The 14369-nt window shown below is 36.6% G+C and overlaps 1 protein-coding gene across 4 annotated transcripts in view; it reads left to right on the top strand.

The window, feature by feature from the left end:
* Positions 1-14369, top strand: part of TTC7B (tetratricopeptide repeat domain 7B) — a 145691-nt gene that overhangs the window by 107676 nt on the left and 23646 nt on the right. For all 4 annotated transcript variants that reach the window (XM_068946802.1, XM_068946800.1, XM_068946801.1 and 1 more), the window contains one exon: positions 3103-3305. In XM_068946802.1, the coding sequence (XP_068802903.1) occupies positions 3103-3305 (203 nt within the window). The remainder of the gene's footprint in view (positions 1-3102; positions 3306-14369) is intronic.

Here is a 14369-nt window from a genome sequence, read left to right as displayed (position 1 = left end):
AAGACTGCCTTTGTAAGCAACGTTGTTCTCCCTGTTGGCTTGTGTTAAAAGCCATTGTTGCTGTACTTGTTTCCCATTAAGGAATAGAGAATTTCCACTGCAGTCTCTTAACTCAACTAATCCGCACTCACTTTCCAGTTTAGAATTATAGTGGTAGCAAATAAAAAATTGCTTAAGTAGATAGTTAATTTCTGCTTGTTATTTGCTAATAGTATAGCTTTTATCTAGCTATAACCTAGACCTTTCACAGTCTAGTCTGTTAAGTCTTTGTGTATACATCATCCACTTCTGCTTCTTTCTACCTTGCATTTACAAGTTTAAAAGCACGAACCTTATATCTCATAAATGCATCAAGGTCTTTTTAGGATGATGTTCAGTAGGTGGCTTTTGTTTCTTTTACTGTAATCTGTCATGAGTTATGTGAATGATAATTTTTCTGTCTTTTCATCAGCAGTTTGTGTAAATTAAAAAGTGCATCAAGTCTGATGATACTAGGGAGCAGATTTAAAAAAAAAACAGGAAAGCTGAAATTCTTAGCACTAAAATAACATAGTGAATTTTATACTCACTAAAAATCTTGTTTCTCACATGATGACATTGACCGCGTAATGCAATCTTAGTGCAATCTACATTTTTTTCTGTATGTCCAGTTATCAAGTTACGGCTACAACTTATTCCTCAGCTTCTACTAGCAATTAGTAAAAGATAAATCCTAGAGAAGTTATTTAAATTCTCCAAATCTAGATTTTGATTTCAAAAATACATCCCTTCATTATCTTCCAGGTTTGCTATTCTTCACTTATGTAGTACCATCTCTGACTAGGTGAGATCTCCTTTTAAAAATAAATAAATAAAAATAAAAGTGTTAATGGATCTGCAATTTCATGTGTGTGTTCTTTCTGGAGGGTGAGAAAGAGGCTATTCAGACCTTTGAGTTCTGTTTCCACCTTATCTTTCTACAGTCCTGTTTCTTTATGCTCATTCTCGTTTCTCCCTACGCTCTCTCCCTTCCTTATAGAAAGCTACAGAAAAGTACTTCATTAATTTTGGAGCCAATATCAATGTCTGCCCCATTCTCATGTAAATAGCACTGTCATTTTCTTTCCTCGTTGTTTATCTGTCTGAAATCCTACCTACCCCCCACATGAATATTACTGTGCTTGTCTTCACCTTTGGGGAATCTCATTTTGTCGTTCATTATCTTCAATCTTCGTTTGCTTAGGCATTCCCCTCTACTTTTCCTTGCATGTTATTTTTTTTTCCCTAATATCCTTTTTGAGGCAACTTTTCATGCAGTTAACTTACAGGGTGGAAACCCAGATATATACCCTTTTTTTTGAGAAACAAATTCCAAAAGATTTTTGCACTTTGAGTGTAAAGCTATTTCAAACTTTCCTATGTGGTGAGGAAGATATATAGCTAAGTCATGGCTCGAATAGCCAAAGGTGTTTTTTCTTCAAAAAGCAGTTTGTTGGTTTTCTGAAAATAAACTGCTTTAATCCATGTGTCTGCATGGACATACTATTTATGCTCGGTGGAGTGAGTTCTGTCACCAGGTTGACTGAGGAGCTGAAAGTGTGAGCTGAAAGCATGCTCCTGTGGTAAAAATGTCTGTTTTCCAATCAGTAGGGTCAGATCACAAGAGGAGGAAAATAATTATGCCAGCCAGCTGTTCTAAGGAAATCAGTAAGAGACTAGAAGTTGAGTAGGACCTTTAAATTGTGCTTACTTTCCAACTGTTACTGAAAGTCCAGTTTTTCTGATAGTCATTGTTACAAACTAAGATGAAAATTATTAGGCATTTTAATAATGGGAGTCACCAAATTAAGATTTATGCTCTGCTGTGCTGAAGTTGACTAGTTAGTGGTACTAACTATTAAATGTTTGATGCAATTATGTTAGCAGAAAGCTCTTTTAAAGGCAGCAAGACACTAATCACTATTCAAATATTAGGCTTAATCCATGATCCACTCCTGTACTGTGATATTCTGATGTAGCAGTCTTTAAGGCAAGGTTGGGCTTTTTTTAAACAGTGAGAGAAGCATGACTTGAACGGGACTGGATCACTTGGCCCTCGCCTCACTGAGGCTCACATTTTCTGGGGACTATACCAATTTGAAAGAAAGAGATGCCCCAACCCAGAACCGTTAATATCTTTTTTTTTCCTTGCATTTTTTCTCTCTCCATTCCTCTCCTTTCCTCTACCACTCTTTCAGCAACAGATTTTCTTAATCCAGCAGAGTATTGATATATGCAGTATTGAAGAGTGCCTGAAGAGCTATTGAAGGGAAATACTTCTATTGGTAGTTATTCACTTAGTGAGTGAATGAACTCCTTTTTTTTTTTTTTTCTCCTTTCTGTAATCAGTCTGATTTATGCAGTTGTGTGTCAGGCTACCCATTTGGTTCCAAGAGTGTTTCATGTTAAATACAGTTTTTATAAAGCTACAGAGTGAAATGTTCTTAGAAAGTTTCTGGAGGATACCTTAGATAAAAATGCTTGGAAATAGGAACAAATTTTTTGTCAAATGAGAGTGTTAAAATTCACACATTCTGCTAACTTAACTGGGAAACTTCATTTTTCTTATCAAATACATTATTTTTCTGTGAAAAGGTTCTTTTCTCAGAAATAGGAAACTCTGAATCAGGCTTGCTATGTAAGGATGGTAGCAAGAGCAGTTACTACTTTTTCTTTAGTTGTTGACGTGCAAGATTCAGAAGATTCAGATAAACACCTAATTAACTCCCTTCTCTTACCTACCTTAAGAATCTCCATGTGCTGTTCTGTGTTGCTTTTTTTTTTTTCTCTCCCTAAATAGCACTGGGATATATATACACATAGGTTTAAACCTAACAAAAAACTACTTCAGAATTTTCTGTTGTTTAGAATAGGCATTGTAGAGAGTAAAACTTCTGTTACGTTTAGAAAAGTAACTTAAGAGTAATTCATTACAAAAAATAGATATAGTAGTTTCTTGTAAGCTGCAAAATGTCTTTGCTTGGAATGAAACAATATGTGCAAATACAACATCTGTTACAACATATATCCATGATATGAGGAAGCATAAAAAAAATTCATTCGCCCTCACTCCTTCCTTTGCAGCTGAAGTCTACATAGGAATTGGGAAGCCAGCTGAGGCCACAGCGTGTACCCAGGAAGCAGCTAATCTCTTTCCGATGTCACACAACGTTCTCTACATGAGAGGTCAGGTGGCTGAACTTCGTGGAAGTATCGATGAAGCCAAGCGCTGGTATGAAGAGGCCTTATCTATTAGTCCTACCCATGTGAAAAGCATGCAGAGGCTGGTAAGTCTTAAGTCTATGTTAATAAGTATTTTTATCTCCGCTTATGTTGTTATAATGTGAAATCTTGAAGAACTTCATGTGGATACCCCATAGCTTACGTGATTTGGATCTGAGCTATTCTTAGCAACATGGCTTTGAAAACAATCATCTTTTCTGTGTCTTCTGTGATTGTGGGAATACGAGGAGGATCTGAAGGCAACGTGGTAGGAGAGAAGTTAGATATTGTAGAGGAAAGAATAGTCACTCTGGTGCCTAATTCTAGACTAAAGGATGAATTCTTTACATTGATTCCCTTTGATTTCTTGGATTTTATGAAAAGTAGGGAATCAGTTTTTCTCTCAAAGAAATATGTAGCTTTAAGCACAAAGATGTCTTCCTCTGCCTCCAACTCTCAAATAATCTGAAAACTAGGACTTTAGTTCCTGACCCATTGAATTTTGGTTATTGCAGCAATGGTTGCCACTGCCTTTCACTTTGAATTATTACAAGGATACGTTCCTTCATCAGTTTTTGTTGTTTGTGTCATGAATTCTTAGAGGAAAACCTTGGCAGGTAAGTGGGACAGGAATCATGGAATGTAAGGGTGGAAATGTTTGATGTTTATACATACATACATATATATGTATATGTGTGTATATGTAAAGAATACATTCTTAAATAGTTTTTTTTAAACCTGTGCAGCATCTTTACCACTTTCCTACAAAATTTAATGTAATAAATCATAGGTCAGCTGTTTCATTAGGTTTTTTTTTTATTGCTGTACTGATGATTTTTTTCTTCTCCTAAAGTATTTTTTCTAACACAGGGTTTTGGGTTTTTTGGATCGAGTTTTGTTTTTTTCCAGGTAGAGCACAGCAGAACAGCTGCAATCAGCTTCTCATACCCAGCCTTTTTGTTCGGAAGGATACGCTAGTTTCTGCCTAGGTGCTTATGAATTATTCAGAGAGATTTCTCGTGCATCCCTAAGGGGAACATACGAGACAAAAGATCAGATAGAAAGACAGCACAGGGAAAGTTTTGTGTTTCACCTTTTCAACTTTTCAAGATGTTTGAGCCTATTGACAAGTGCTCAAAGGTTCCTTTTTCTGAAGAAAGCAGGCAGTAGACCTAAACTAGTACAGTTCAGTGAAAACAGTGTTCACGCTGTCATGTGTGCATATGAATGTCTGTACATCTCAGCACTTTTTTTTCTATTTACTTATTTATTATAAGAATATGTGGTCTCAGTGGCAGGGATGTTATAGTAACAGCACTATGAAGGTACCAACCTCTGTAACAGCAGCTGAAGCATTAACTTGTGATATTTGTATTCACAGTTCTGAGCTGCTAATCAGTTTATGAACCATAGCTCTGTGGAAAAAATACGAAAAAAAATTTTTCTGTAATTAATTTGATATTTTAAAGTTATATGATCTTACTTTCTATTAATACTTAGAAAGTAAGATCAAATGCTACTATTCCAACATATCAATTACCTTAGAGCTTACGTTTATTTACTAAGCTTTGGTGATCTTTGTTATTTTGGCAAATACCAAGTAAAGGATATAATAACTTTGTGTAAAAATGCAACAGAAAAGGAAAAGATGAGATCTAAGGCTGGCACAAAAAGTTGTAGCCTGTAGAGTATTCACCTATTCAGGTAAGATACTTGAAAGCTAAATTTGAAACAGTTTTGAAGAGTTTTTTATTTTAGTCAAATTTTAGAATGAGTGACATCTGACACTTAATTGAATCTGATGTTAAAATTTGCTCATGCTAGCATGTCATAAATCTAGCTTTTAGGATTGAGATATTGTGCGTAGTTGGCTAGAGTAGAGAAGAGCAACAACCAAATAAAATATTTCTTTGTTTATATTAGCATGAACAAGAATGGCTTTTTGAGAATGAGCCAGATTTCTCTTTTTATAGTCCATCTTTTTAGCGATAATACATCACTATGGTTAAAAGAAAAAAAATTAAGAAATTAAACTTTGAAGTTTTACTATATGGGTTAAATTTATTTCAGTGTAACTTTTTGGCCAAAAATCTGTTTAGTACTTATTCCTGAATAGGGTCTACTGAAAAAGTTGTACCCTAAATAAAAGAACACTTTAACTAACATAATCTCATTTCTGGAATATAGTAATTTCCTACAGCAAAATATTCTAATCCTAGCTAGTTTAGTTCAAACTTTGATCCTCCCAAAGAAGGGAATAAAGGGCTTTGATGCTTCCTGACTTCTGTGTCCCTTCCAACATGCCCAAGAGGAACTGGAGCATCTCAGTTGCACCCTTAAAACAATTAATATCTTTAGATCCTCAGCACTGGTCAAAAAGCGTGCCGTAAACGAAGCCATTTACTAGTTTGTTGCACATAGATATTTCTGTCTTAGTTTCTTGGCTTATCAGTCGCGGTTTATTATGTCCATTGGTGTAGTGTTCCCAAAATGTGCAAAGCGTTGGAAGTATTTTGGGATAGCCTTTTTTGAAATTTTAATTAGTCAAGAGAACTTCTTCAGGAGCTATTAATCTATCTTTCTAAATCAAATTGTAGTCAGTAATTAATTAAATGATAATGATTCATGAGGATTTCTGTATTTGTTGATAGTATTTGCAAGTTTTAGTGAAAACACTCCATGGAAAATTAGAGTTGACAAATTTGTGGTAATATTCAGTCCTGAAACACTGAAGAGGTTTCACTTTTGAATGCATAAATATAAAATATCTTGATTTGGTAAAAATGGCAAGACCATCTCATAAAATAAAACCAATCAAATTGCCTATAAAAATAAGATGATGTCAGTGAATTAGAAACAAGTGTTTTAAGAATAGAGTGGGATTCTGCCTGGAGTAGAATAAGAGTTACATACAGTGAGCAAGCAGTTTAATGAAGGTAGAAAAAAACTGAATACATTAGTTAGGGAATGTGAATTCTGAGCGTTTAGCTCAACTATTATTAATTGGCATAGGGTACTCTTTCTCTAGCTTAGTAGTTTTCTCAGTGTTTTCATTGCAAATACCCTCAGTTTCTGGTGATGTCAATGGATGTTGATAATGTATCTTAGGTTGTCTCAAAGTGACATTTTACACTGTTACAAAGTAACATGTTACTTTACGTTTTAAACGTTTATTTAGCATCCAAACATCTAGAGTACTAGCATGGGTTTGTTTTTTTTTTAAGTCTATTAAGTCTGTACCTATTTTGCTTGGTTTCCATGCAGCTGATGGGCATTATCTCTCTTAAATGCCTGTAAAATGTTTGTGTATGTATATGTGGGTATACGTGACCGTAAGTCCTCTTTCTGGCAGACCGCTAGTTCTCTTTCAGGTCCTTCCAGCCTCATCTCAGCAAGCTGTTTCAAGATTGCAATATATCAAGTCCAGAATATTAGGACGCGTAGCAGAACAGACCAAATTTTGTTAAAAGCCTTAGTTTTCAGCTTTTAAAAATGACAGTCTGATATAGATCCATTTACATTACATGAAAATGTTCACATGATTCTGGTGACTAAAAAGGAGTCTTTTTTAAACAAAAAAATACAGCTGGAGTGTTGACTTGAGAAGGGAGTAGAGGAGTTAGTCAAGTAAAATAGAGGAACATTTGTATTTTTCCATGAGAATATTATTTTTTGAGTTTTGAAGAGATAAATGCTCTGTAACAGTGAAACCAGCTTTCATTCCATATAAAATAGTCTTTTTAACTTATGTTTATGCCCAGGCACTTTGGCAGCTATTTTTTAAAGAGTCTTTTTCTTTTCATGGAGTAGAAAGCAGTTTATATCATTCGACTGGTGTGACTGAAGTGTACAAATGTAACTGGGTGATAGGAATACTGAAGGGCAAGGCCTGCGCTGCCAGTGTCTGGTGAAGAGTAAAGGTGATGCTGAATCAGAACCATGGGTCTAAAGATTGAAGAACTTAGAAGATCAGTATGTTTTTGTTGGACCCTTTCTATACCATGCAAAATCAAAGCTTTGGAGTGGAATCCTCCTGTTCAGTTTTCAGGTAAATCTGAATCAAAATACAAAGCCCTCCTCTTATTCTGTGATAAAATACAAGTTTTAGATTGTATAAATACAGCTGTGTAAACACAATCTAGATTGTGAAATAGTAAGTATACTTCATATTTTTAAAGACAAATTAGAGAGCATTATTAAATATCACCATCGCAGCAGGGGTGTTTATGTGCTAACCTGAAGGCTGAATCACAGACTTGAGTCCTTCATAACTGAAACAAACTGAATGTCTGTGTGTGCCAGGTGAGGAAATAGGAAGCAGTAAGATAGATCTGAGTGAAGTATAATCAGACAATGACATGTCTAGGTTTTTCTACTATTTGTTTGTAGTGCCTTTTCAAGACTGAAAGAAGCACTGGGATTTTCATTTAGAGGTGAGACTTTGTAGACTGCTTACCTGCGTGCTGTGTTCGTCACTCGTTGCCAACAAGTCTTTTTCGGAGTTGCGGCTTTCTGTTATGTAGGTTATGTAGTCCTCCATCATGTGCATCTGCTGCACTCTTTATTTCACAAAGCAGTGCTTTAAGAGGGGTTATTATATGTTGGTACATGGTACTTTCATGTCAAAGAAGCCTATCAGCGTTTTTGGTAGATCAGGCAACGGAACAGAAATATGGCAGCTCAGAGACTCCTCCAAGGAGTTCCATATATCTGGACTTTCAGGAGGTTGTACTAGTCCTATTTTAATTGTTACATCCATGCATGATGATATATTTGGGTATTCAAAAATACATAATTGAATTACCATCAAAACTGTCCAGATCTGCCTATATATAAGTGACCTTTACTCCATATCATTTAATCAGTTTCTATCGGCAAACTGTTTTCGTCATGTCATTTGCAGAGGTGTTGAGTGTCAGGAGGCTGGGAACAGCCGTTTCGGAACTTCACTAGTACTTCCTTTTTGGATAATGTTTCCCAGTTACGATCACAGTCAGCTACTCCTTGTTCCTGTTTGCCGCGTGTAGCAGAAACTTCCAAATGCTACAGTTGCTAGGAGGTGTTGGGCAGAATTGCCTGGGTGACTCCTGCAGGACTGCCCGGCTTTTGTCAGGCCGGGCTTGTTGGCTGTGGCTTAGCCTCGACTGTGCCAAACCTGAGCTAGTTCTGTGTACAGCTATATTGCACCCCCAAGGTAAAGAACCCATTTATAAGGAAGTTTCAGCTGGCTCAGTCCAGAACCGATTAAAGTATTCGAGGCTTAAATACCTTGTGCTCTGTACCATGCAAAAACAAGTCACTTGCTTTGGGAGCTCAACTGGTCACAAATTTATGCAGGTTGGAGTGCTTCAGGACTAGAGCCAAATCAGTGGCTCTGAATCAAATCTCAATCTAAACCATCTAGAGAAACCACTCACAGATAATTGAGCTGATTGTGTTACTTTCAGCCCTGGCAGTCAGTTCACCAGTTTCTAGTACATATCTGACACTGATTATTATATAGTGCTACCTTTGGAGAAAGGTTTTGAAGCTACAAAGACTTGCATGATTACATGTTGTTATATATTCCCTGCCTAAATTTTTAGTTACTTTTTGGCTAACTACGCTCAAACATGATAGAGGGGAGAGATGATTTTGGAATGTATTTGTGTATTTTCTGAGAATCATTACATGGAGAAAAGCACTTTCAATTCACATTCTTCCAAGGAGGGAGCTGCAGGAGAAACTGAACACTCCTCATTTCATGCGGGTCTACTAGCTGGCTAATCAAGGCATGTAGTTTGGAACCAGCCACACTGCATGCTGCCTGTTGCCTAGTCAGTATTGATCGGGTAGAGGTGTATAGTGAGGTTTTTCTGGAGTACATATTGAATGTGAGGGGGAGCTAGAGGAGCTACAGGAGCAGACTTAGAGAACTTTTACAGGGGGAGGTGAAGCTTGGGATTATGAAGTGCTGAAGGTACATGGGAACTAAAACTGTACAAAACTGAACCGTGTAAGCTGTTTCTCAAGCATGAGTAGTGATGACGGTGCAGGTCAAAGAATGTATCTATGCAGTTGTGCAGTTGAACTCCTTGATCCCAAGGACATTCGTGCTGTACCTCTCAACACGCCAAATGGGAGCCTGCCTCAGATGGGCTATCACATACTGACCCCACCCAGGTGTAACACAGAGAGAGCTCAAATGAAAAGCAGAGGCTACTTTGACCACTTATGGAAGTGCTTATGGTTCTGAGTACTCCTTCTGTGCTCCCTTCCAGTGCAAATTCCGACAGGTTAATTTAATTTTTGTGCTGAAAAGGAGTGAAAGAAGCCCACTTCCAGTTGAGGCTGGTGCCAGAAGGTGTGTGATTGCCGTTGTTGGTGGGAGACATCTCCCAGCTCAGACCTGGGTCTAAGAGCTTCTCCTGCGCTTCATTCCAGTGCAGGTTAACCAGTGGTTTAAGCTACCTTGTTAAGAGTTTATTCAAAAGTTTGCTCATAGATGTTTCAACTGAGAGGCTATTCATTAAGTTACTCCATCATCTGTTTGTTAAAAGATTCTTGCTGTGGGACCAAATGATTAAAAGCACAAAAGCATCCTCATTAAATAGTTACTGAAGAAATGCATGAAGACTAGCAAATTTAGTCTTGTGGCTTGAGAACTGGTGTGCTTCCTACTGTAACTTATTCAGTGCCTTCTGGTCTTGGGAGTGTCTGCATAAAGGCTCACGCATTTGTCTCAAATGCAGGTTCCACGTTGTGTTAATGTGACCCTGAAGACAAGCCCTTTGCAGAAGTCTAATCTATTATGTGAATGTACTTAAAATACTGCATTTATCTCAAGTTTCAATTTTCTATAAAGCCAAATGGCTTATTAATTATGCTGCCACCTCTAAGTTTTGCACTGATTTGTTCCTTTTTTAAAAAATGTAGTAAAAGAAAAAAAACATGGGGGACTTGGTGATGGCGTGCAAATTGAAGCAGTTAAGAGCTGTGGAAGATTTCTGTTGACCAAGGAGAGAATAATAATAATAATAATAAACAGGAGGGTTTGGCAGGAGAGGTTCTCTTGCATGTTTGCATTAGTAGAGAAATGCCTAAGCTATGACTCCAAGTGGTGGGGAGTTGATCCATGAATGAACGACAGATTGTTTAGCTATTTTTTCCCTGTGTTCAACTAAACTTCTTGGCAAGTTGAAGTGATTGGATGACACGGTTACATTACCAAAGATTTGGATTTTCTAATGGAAACCTAGCTGTGCAGTGTGTTTTTTTGTTCCATATACACTCCTACTCCAATCTCTTCTAAAATGCTTGTTATTTGACCAACTGAATAACAGCAACTAGTTCTTTCAAAGAGAAACGTTATTCAAATTCTCTTTAGTTGCTTGTTCATCTCAATTGTTCCTTATACTATTAGTATTTATATCCTTACGTTCACTCACTGTATTGTGTCAAGCATTTTTCATCTTGAGATCTGCCTTGTTTTAGGTCCTTTTTACCATTTGTCATTATTGCAATTTTCTCCAAACCAGAGGTTTAACCAGCTTAATATTTGGCTAGACTCAACTGATAGCAGGATGTCAAGATTGAAGCAGTAGCATGGCAGTATCAATTAAGTGTACTTTATGCAGTGCAATAACAATGCTTTTGAACAAATGCAGTGACCTTTTCGTATTTTTGAGGGTCATATAATGTATTTTCAGAAAACAATACAACATATGTTTTAAAGGTTTGAAATATTTAATTTCTTTGTGTTCAGTATTTCAAATTGTGTTTTACCAAACCTAGTGTAATTTAAAGTTAAATTTGTGTTTAACACTTAGCTTGAAACCTGATGATTCACAGTTCAATTGAATGTTACGTATACTTGATGGATGGTTGTCACCTGTCTGATTTGGGCCAGAATGGATTTTTTTGAACAACTTTCTCCATTCTCCCTACCCTTTATCATCACCTCCAGATTTCTGCATTACTGCTGCCTTCCTGCTTTTGTCATTGTTTTCCTCCCCTGTGAAAAAAGCATAAACAGTGTTTTATCTCCAGCAGTCAGAGCGCTATTGTGGAAAGTAGCTGTTATTGATGACGTTAGAAAAGTCATGAAACGGGCCATCATTCAGTAGTGCCTGAAATGGCACTGAATATTTCACTCCTTGTTCAGGAAACACATCTGTGCATTCTCTCTCAGGCTGAAAATCTCTTAGCTAAACTGAACTTTTATATGGAATAGTTGTTCCAACATCTGTAAATTGTTATCATTTTAGAAGACTCCAGTATTTTTTGAATATTAAGTGATTCATCGTAGCACTTGCCAATTAACCCTGTCAGTAGCTTAGCTTCTAAGGCTAGAAAATTAAAACAGAGAGGGTAAAATTACTTACCCAATGTTACTTGTATAGAAGTCAGTTTTTGAAAAGAATTATCTTAAAGAATTAGCTTCCCTAATCTGCACCGTTAGGTATCTGTTAAAAATTTCTGTAATTAAGTGTAACTGAGTCAGATCTTTTAAGACTTCTTTAAATTACTTGTGTGCCCTGTACCTTTCAATCATAAATATACTGTTATTTATTTCTCACTATGTTCACTTTTTGTATCTCTTTTTTTAGCCCCAAAAATACTTTGCCAGAAAGAAGCCTGGGGGTACGTATGGGTAGTGTATGCTTATAAGCAGAGGAAACCTACCAGAAAAGCTGTAGTTACTGAAAGAAGGGAAAAGCAGAGAAGACATCAGAAATGAGTTCAGACCCTGTTTAAAGGGGGTAGGGGGAGTTACAGAACAGAAAGACTAAACACTAGCACCTAAACTAACTTTTTTTTTTTTTTCCCTCCACAAGGTGATACTCTAATATTAATCTTCCCTTTCATAACAGAGACCTCATTTTGGGACTTCCACTGATTCTCTTGAAAGCTTTCGTTGTCAGGCTACTGTACAGTAGAAGTGGTTGGTTTAGGCCTGTCCTAAGTATATTATGCTGTTTCCTTTAGTTTGTGTTGTAATTGATAACTGCAGAGCTCAATGCCAGTGACAAATCTCAATGATTATTCGACTCTCTTTTTAACTGCTTCCTTGCACGTGGTACTTGAAGGAGAACGGAAAAATAATAGTAATTTTGTTTTCTTAGATTTGTTAGTAAAATATTGTGAGTTTTTAATATGTTGCCCTTCAAAGACTTCAAGACTATTTCGGAAAAAGCAGAGAAAGTAAAACGCACTTTCAGTCTAAAACTTACTCCTCCTAATGAAGATGTTTTACTGTGATTTGACCACTGTCAGATCCAAATTTTTAAAGTAGTCACGTTCTCCACTTTGAAAAAATGATGGCGATTCTGTTATGCATTTTAGACTGGAAGATACAAGTTGAACTAAATTGATTCAAGGGCAATTTCCATAAACTTTAAATTCTTCACTTGCCATGTGCCACTCACAAGCTATATTCTTTTCTGCCTTGAAGAACTTGAAAATATTATTTGCTATCTGAGCCTTACAACAGAAAGGTGTCAGTGCTTAATACAATAAAAAATACATAACATCAACTTGCATAGTCATTAGCTTTTAAAATCTAGCAAAGTGTCCATCAAAGGACACCATCAGGACTGTTAGTTTTTCTGTGTTTATTTCAAAGTTGATCCTCCTCTTATTTTTGATGCTGTTGAGCTCAAGTATAGTAATTAGGTATTTGATACTGATATATATCTTAAAGATTACCATTAGAAGATAATCATTAGAATTAGTTACTTCCTGAATGCTGTACCTGAGTTTTACTGTGCTCTTTTAATGCAGATCTACTTTTTTGCAATATTTAATAACAGTTATTGTTACACATTTCAGTTTAAACTAAAATTTAATTTTTTTTTTTCAAAACACTTTGGGAATCTACAGTACATGCTCATTCATAACTCGAAGCTGTGAACTCCTGTGTACTCGGGCAGGACTGCCTGTGCTGACCCCCCCCTAGAACTACAGGCCTGAAATTCTTATATTTCAAGGCTGAATAAAAACGTTAAGTCCTGCTTCATAAAATACAGTGGAGCTTTCTTTTCACATTACCCTATATTTACTCCAAATGGCTTATGGCAGCAATAGCTGGAGTGGATCTTTCAAGAAGGAAATACCTCTACTCTTTGTTTTTCACCACCTGAGGCTGAGCTCTGCAGACACTCTTGAATAGGTCTCCACTTCAAGGATGTCTGTGCTATCCTCAGCTGAAAGCCAGTGCAAGAGGAATACTGCAGCTCAGCTTAAATTAGTTGCTTAATTTAGGCAACCTGGGGCTATCAAAAGTTGTAAAGATAATCTAAAATTGAGCCATGTGTGCTGCTTTGCACTGAATAGAACTTGAGTAAGATGGAGAATCCAAGCCACTGGGCTGTATAGTATTCACTGGAAATCTAGTAGCAATGCTTAAGGCAATTTTGTGTAACTTTTTCTTGATTGTGATTTTTTTAGATCTGTTCTACAATTAACTTTCCTGAGATTTCTATTTCTAAGAAGGTGTCTTTTAAACTTTTAAGTTCTTTTAAGTTGAGATGTTGCCTGGTAAACTTAGCTCTGGCTCTCTGTTTTTGTCTATGTGATAGATATTTTCCAAAGTTTTATCAGTTTGGACTTAGCTTGCCAGAAACTATTTTATCATTCAGTTTGTTTGTGTGTGTGTATGTGTTCGTTTTTTAAAGGGGGGGGGGGGGGGGCAGGGGGAAATGATTAGTGCTAGACCCTGACAGAGTTAAGGGATGCTTTGGCTAGAATAACTCCTCTTTATTTGGCAGGTCACGAATCATTTCGGTGTTTTAATCATATTGTGTTGAACTGATATAATTCCACTAATCAGATATCTCATCAAAACTTGCTGTTGCAGCAGGTCGAGCTACAGTGTGCAGTGTTATTCTAAAATTGCTTCTCTTAGCTTGGAAGACTTTGAGAATGTTTGTTTTCAGTTTTCAAAATAAAAGTACTGTTCCTCGCAAACTTTAATTCATGTTTTATAGCATGCTACCTTTGAATTGGGCTCTGTTATTGTCAGCTGAGTGTAGACTATCAATTCATTTCGCATACAGCAAATAGGGATAAAATATCATTATTTGATAGCTAGCAACCAAGTGTCAAAAGCTCAATGGACTATATTTAAGGCCACAAGAGTCCGGTCTGGA

Source organism: Struthio camelus, chromosome 5, assembly GCF_040807025.1.
Source record: "Struthio camelus isolate bStrCam1 chromosome 5, bStrCam1.hap1, whole genome shotgun sequence".
Classification (NCBI taxonomy): Eukaryota; Metazoa; Chordata; class Aves; order Struthioniformes; family Struthionidae; genus Struthio; species Struthio camelus.
The sequence above is the reverse complement of the archived record's forward strand: the minus strand, read 5'-3'. Positions and strand labels throughout refer to the sequence as shown.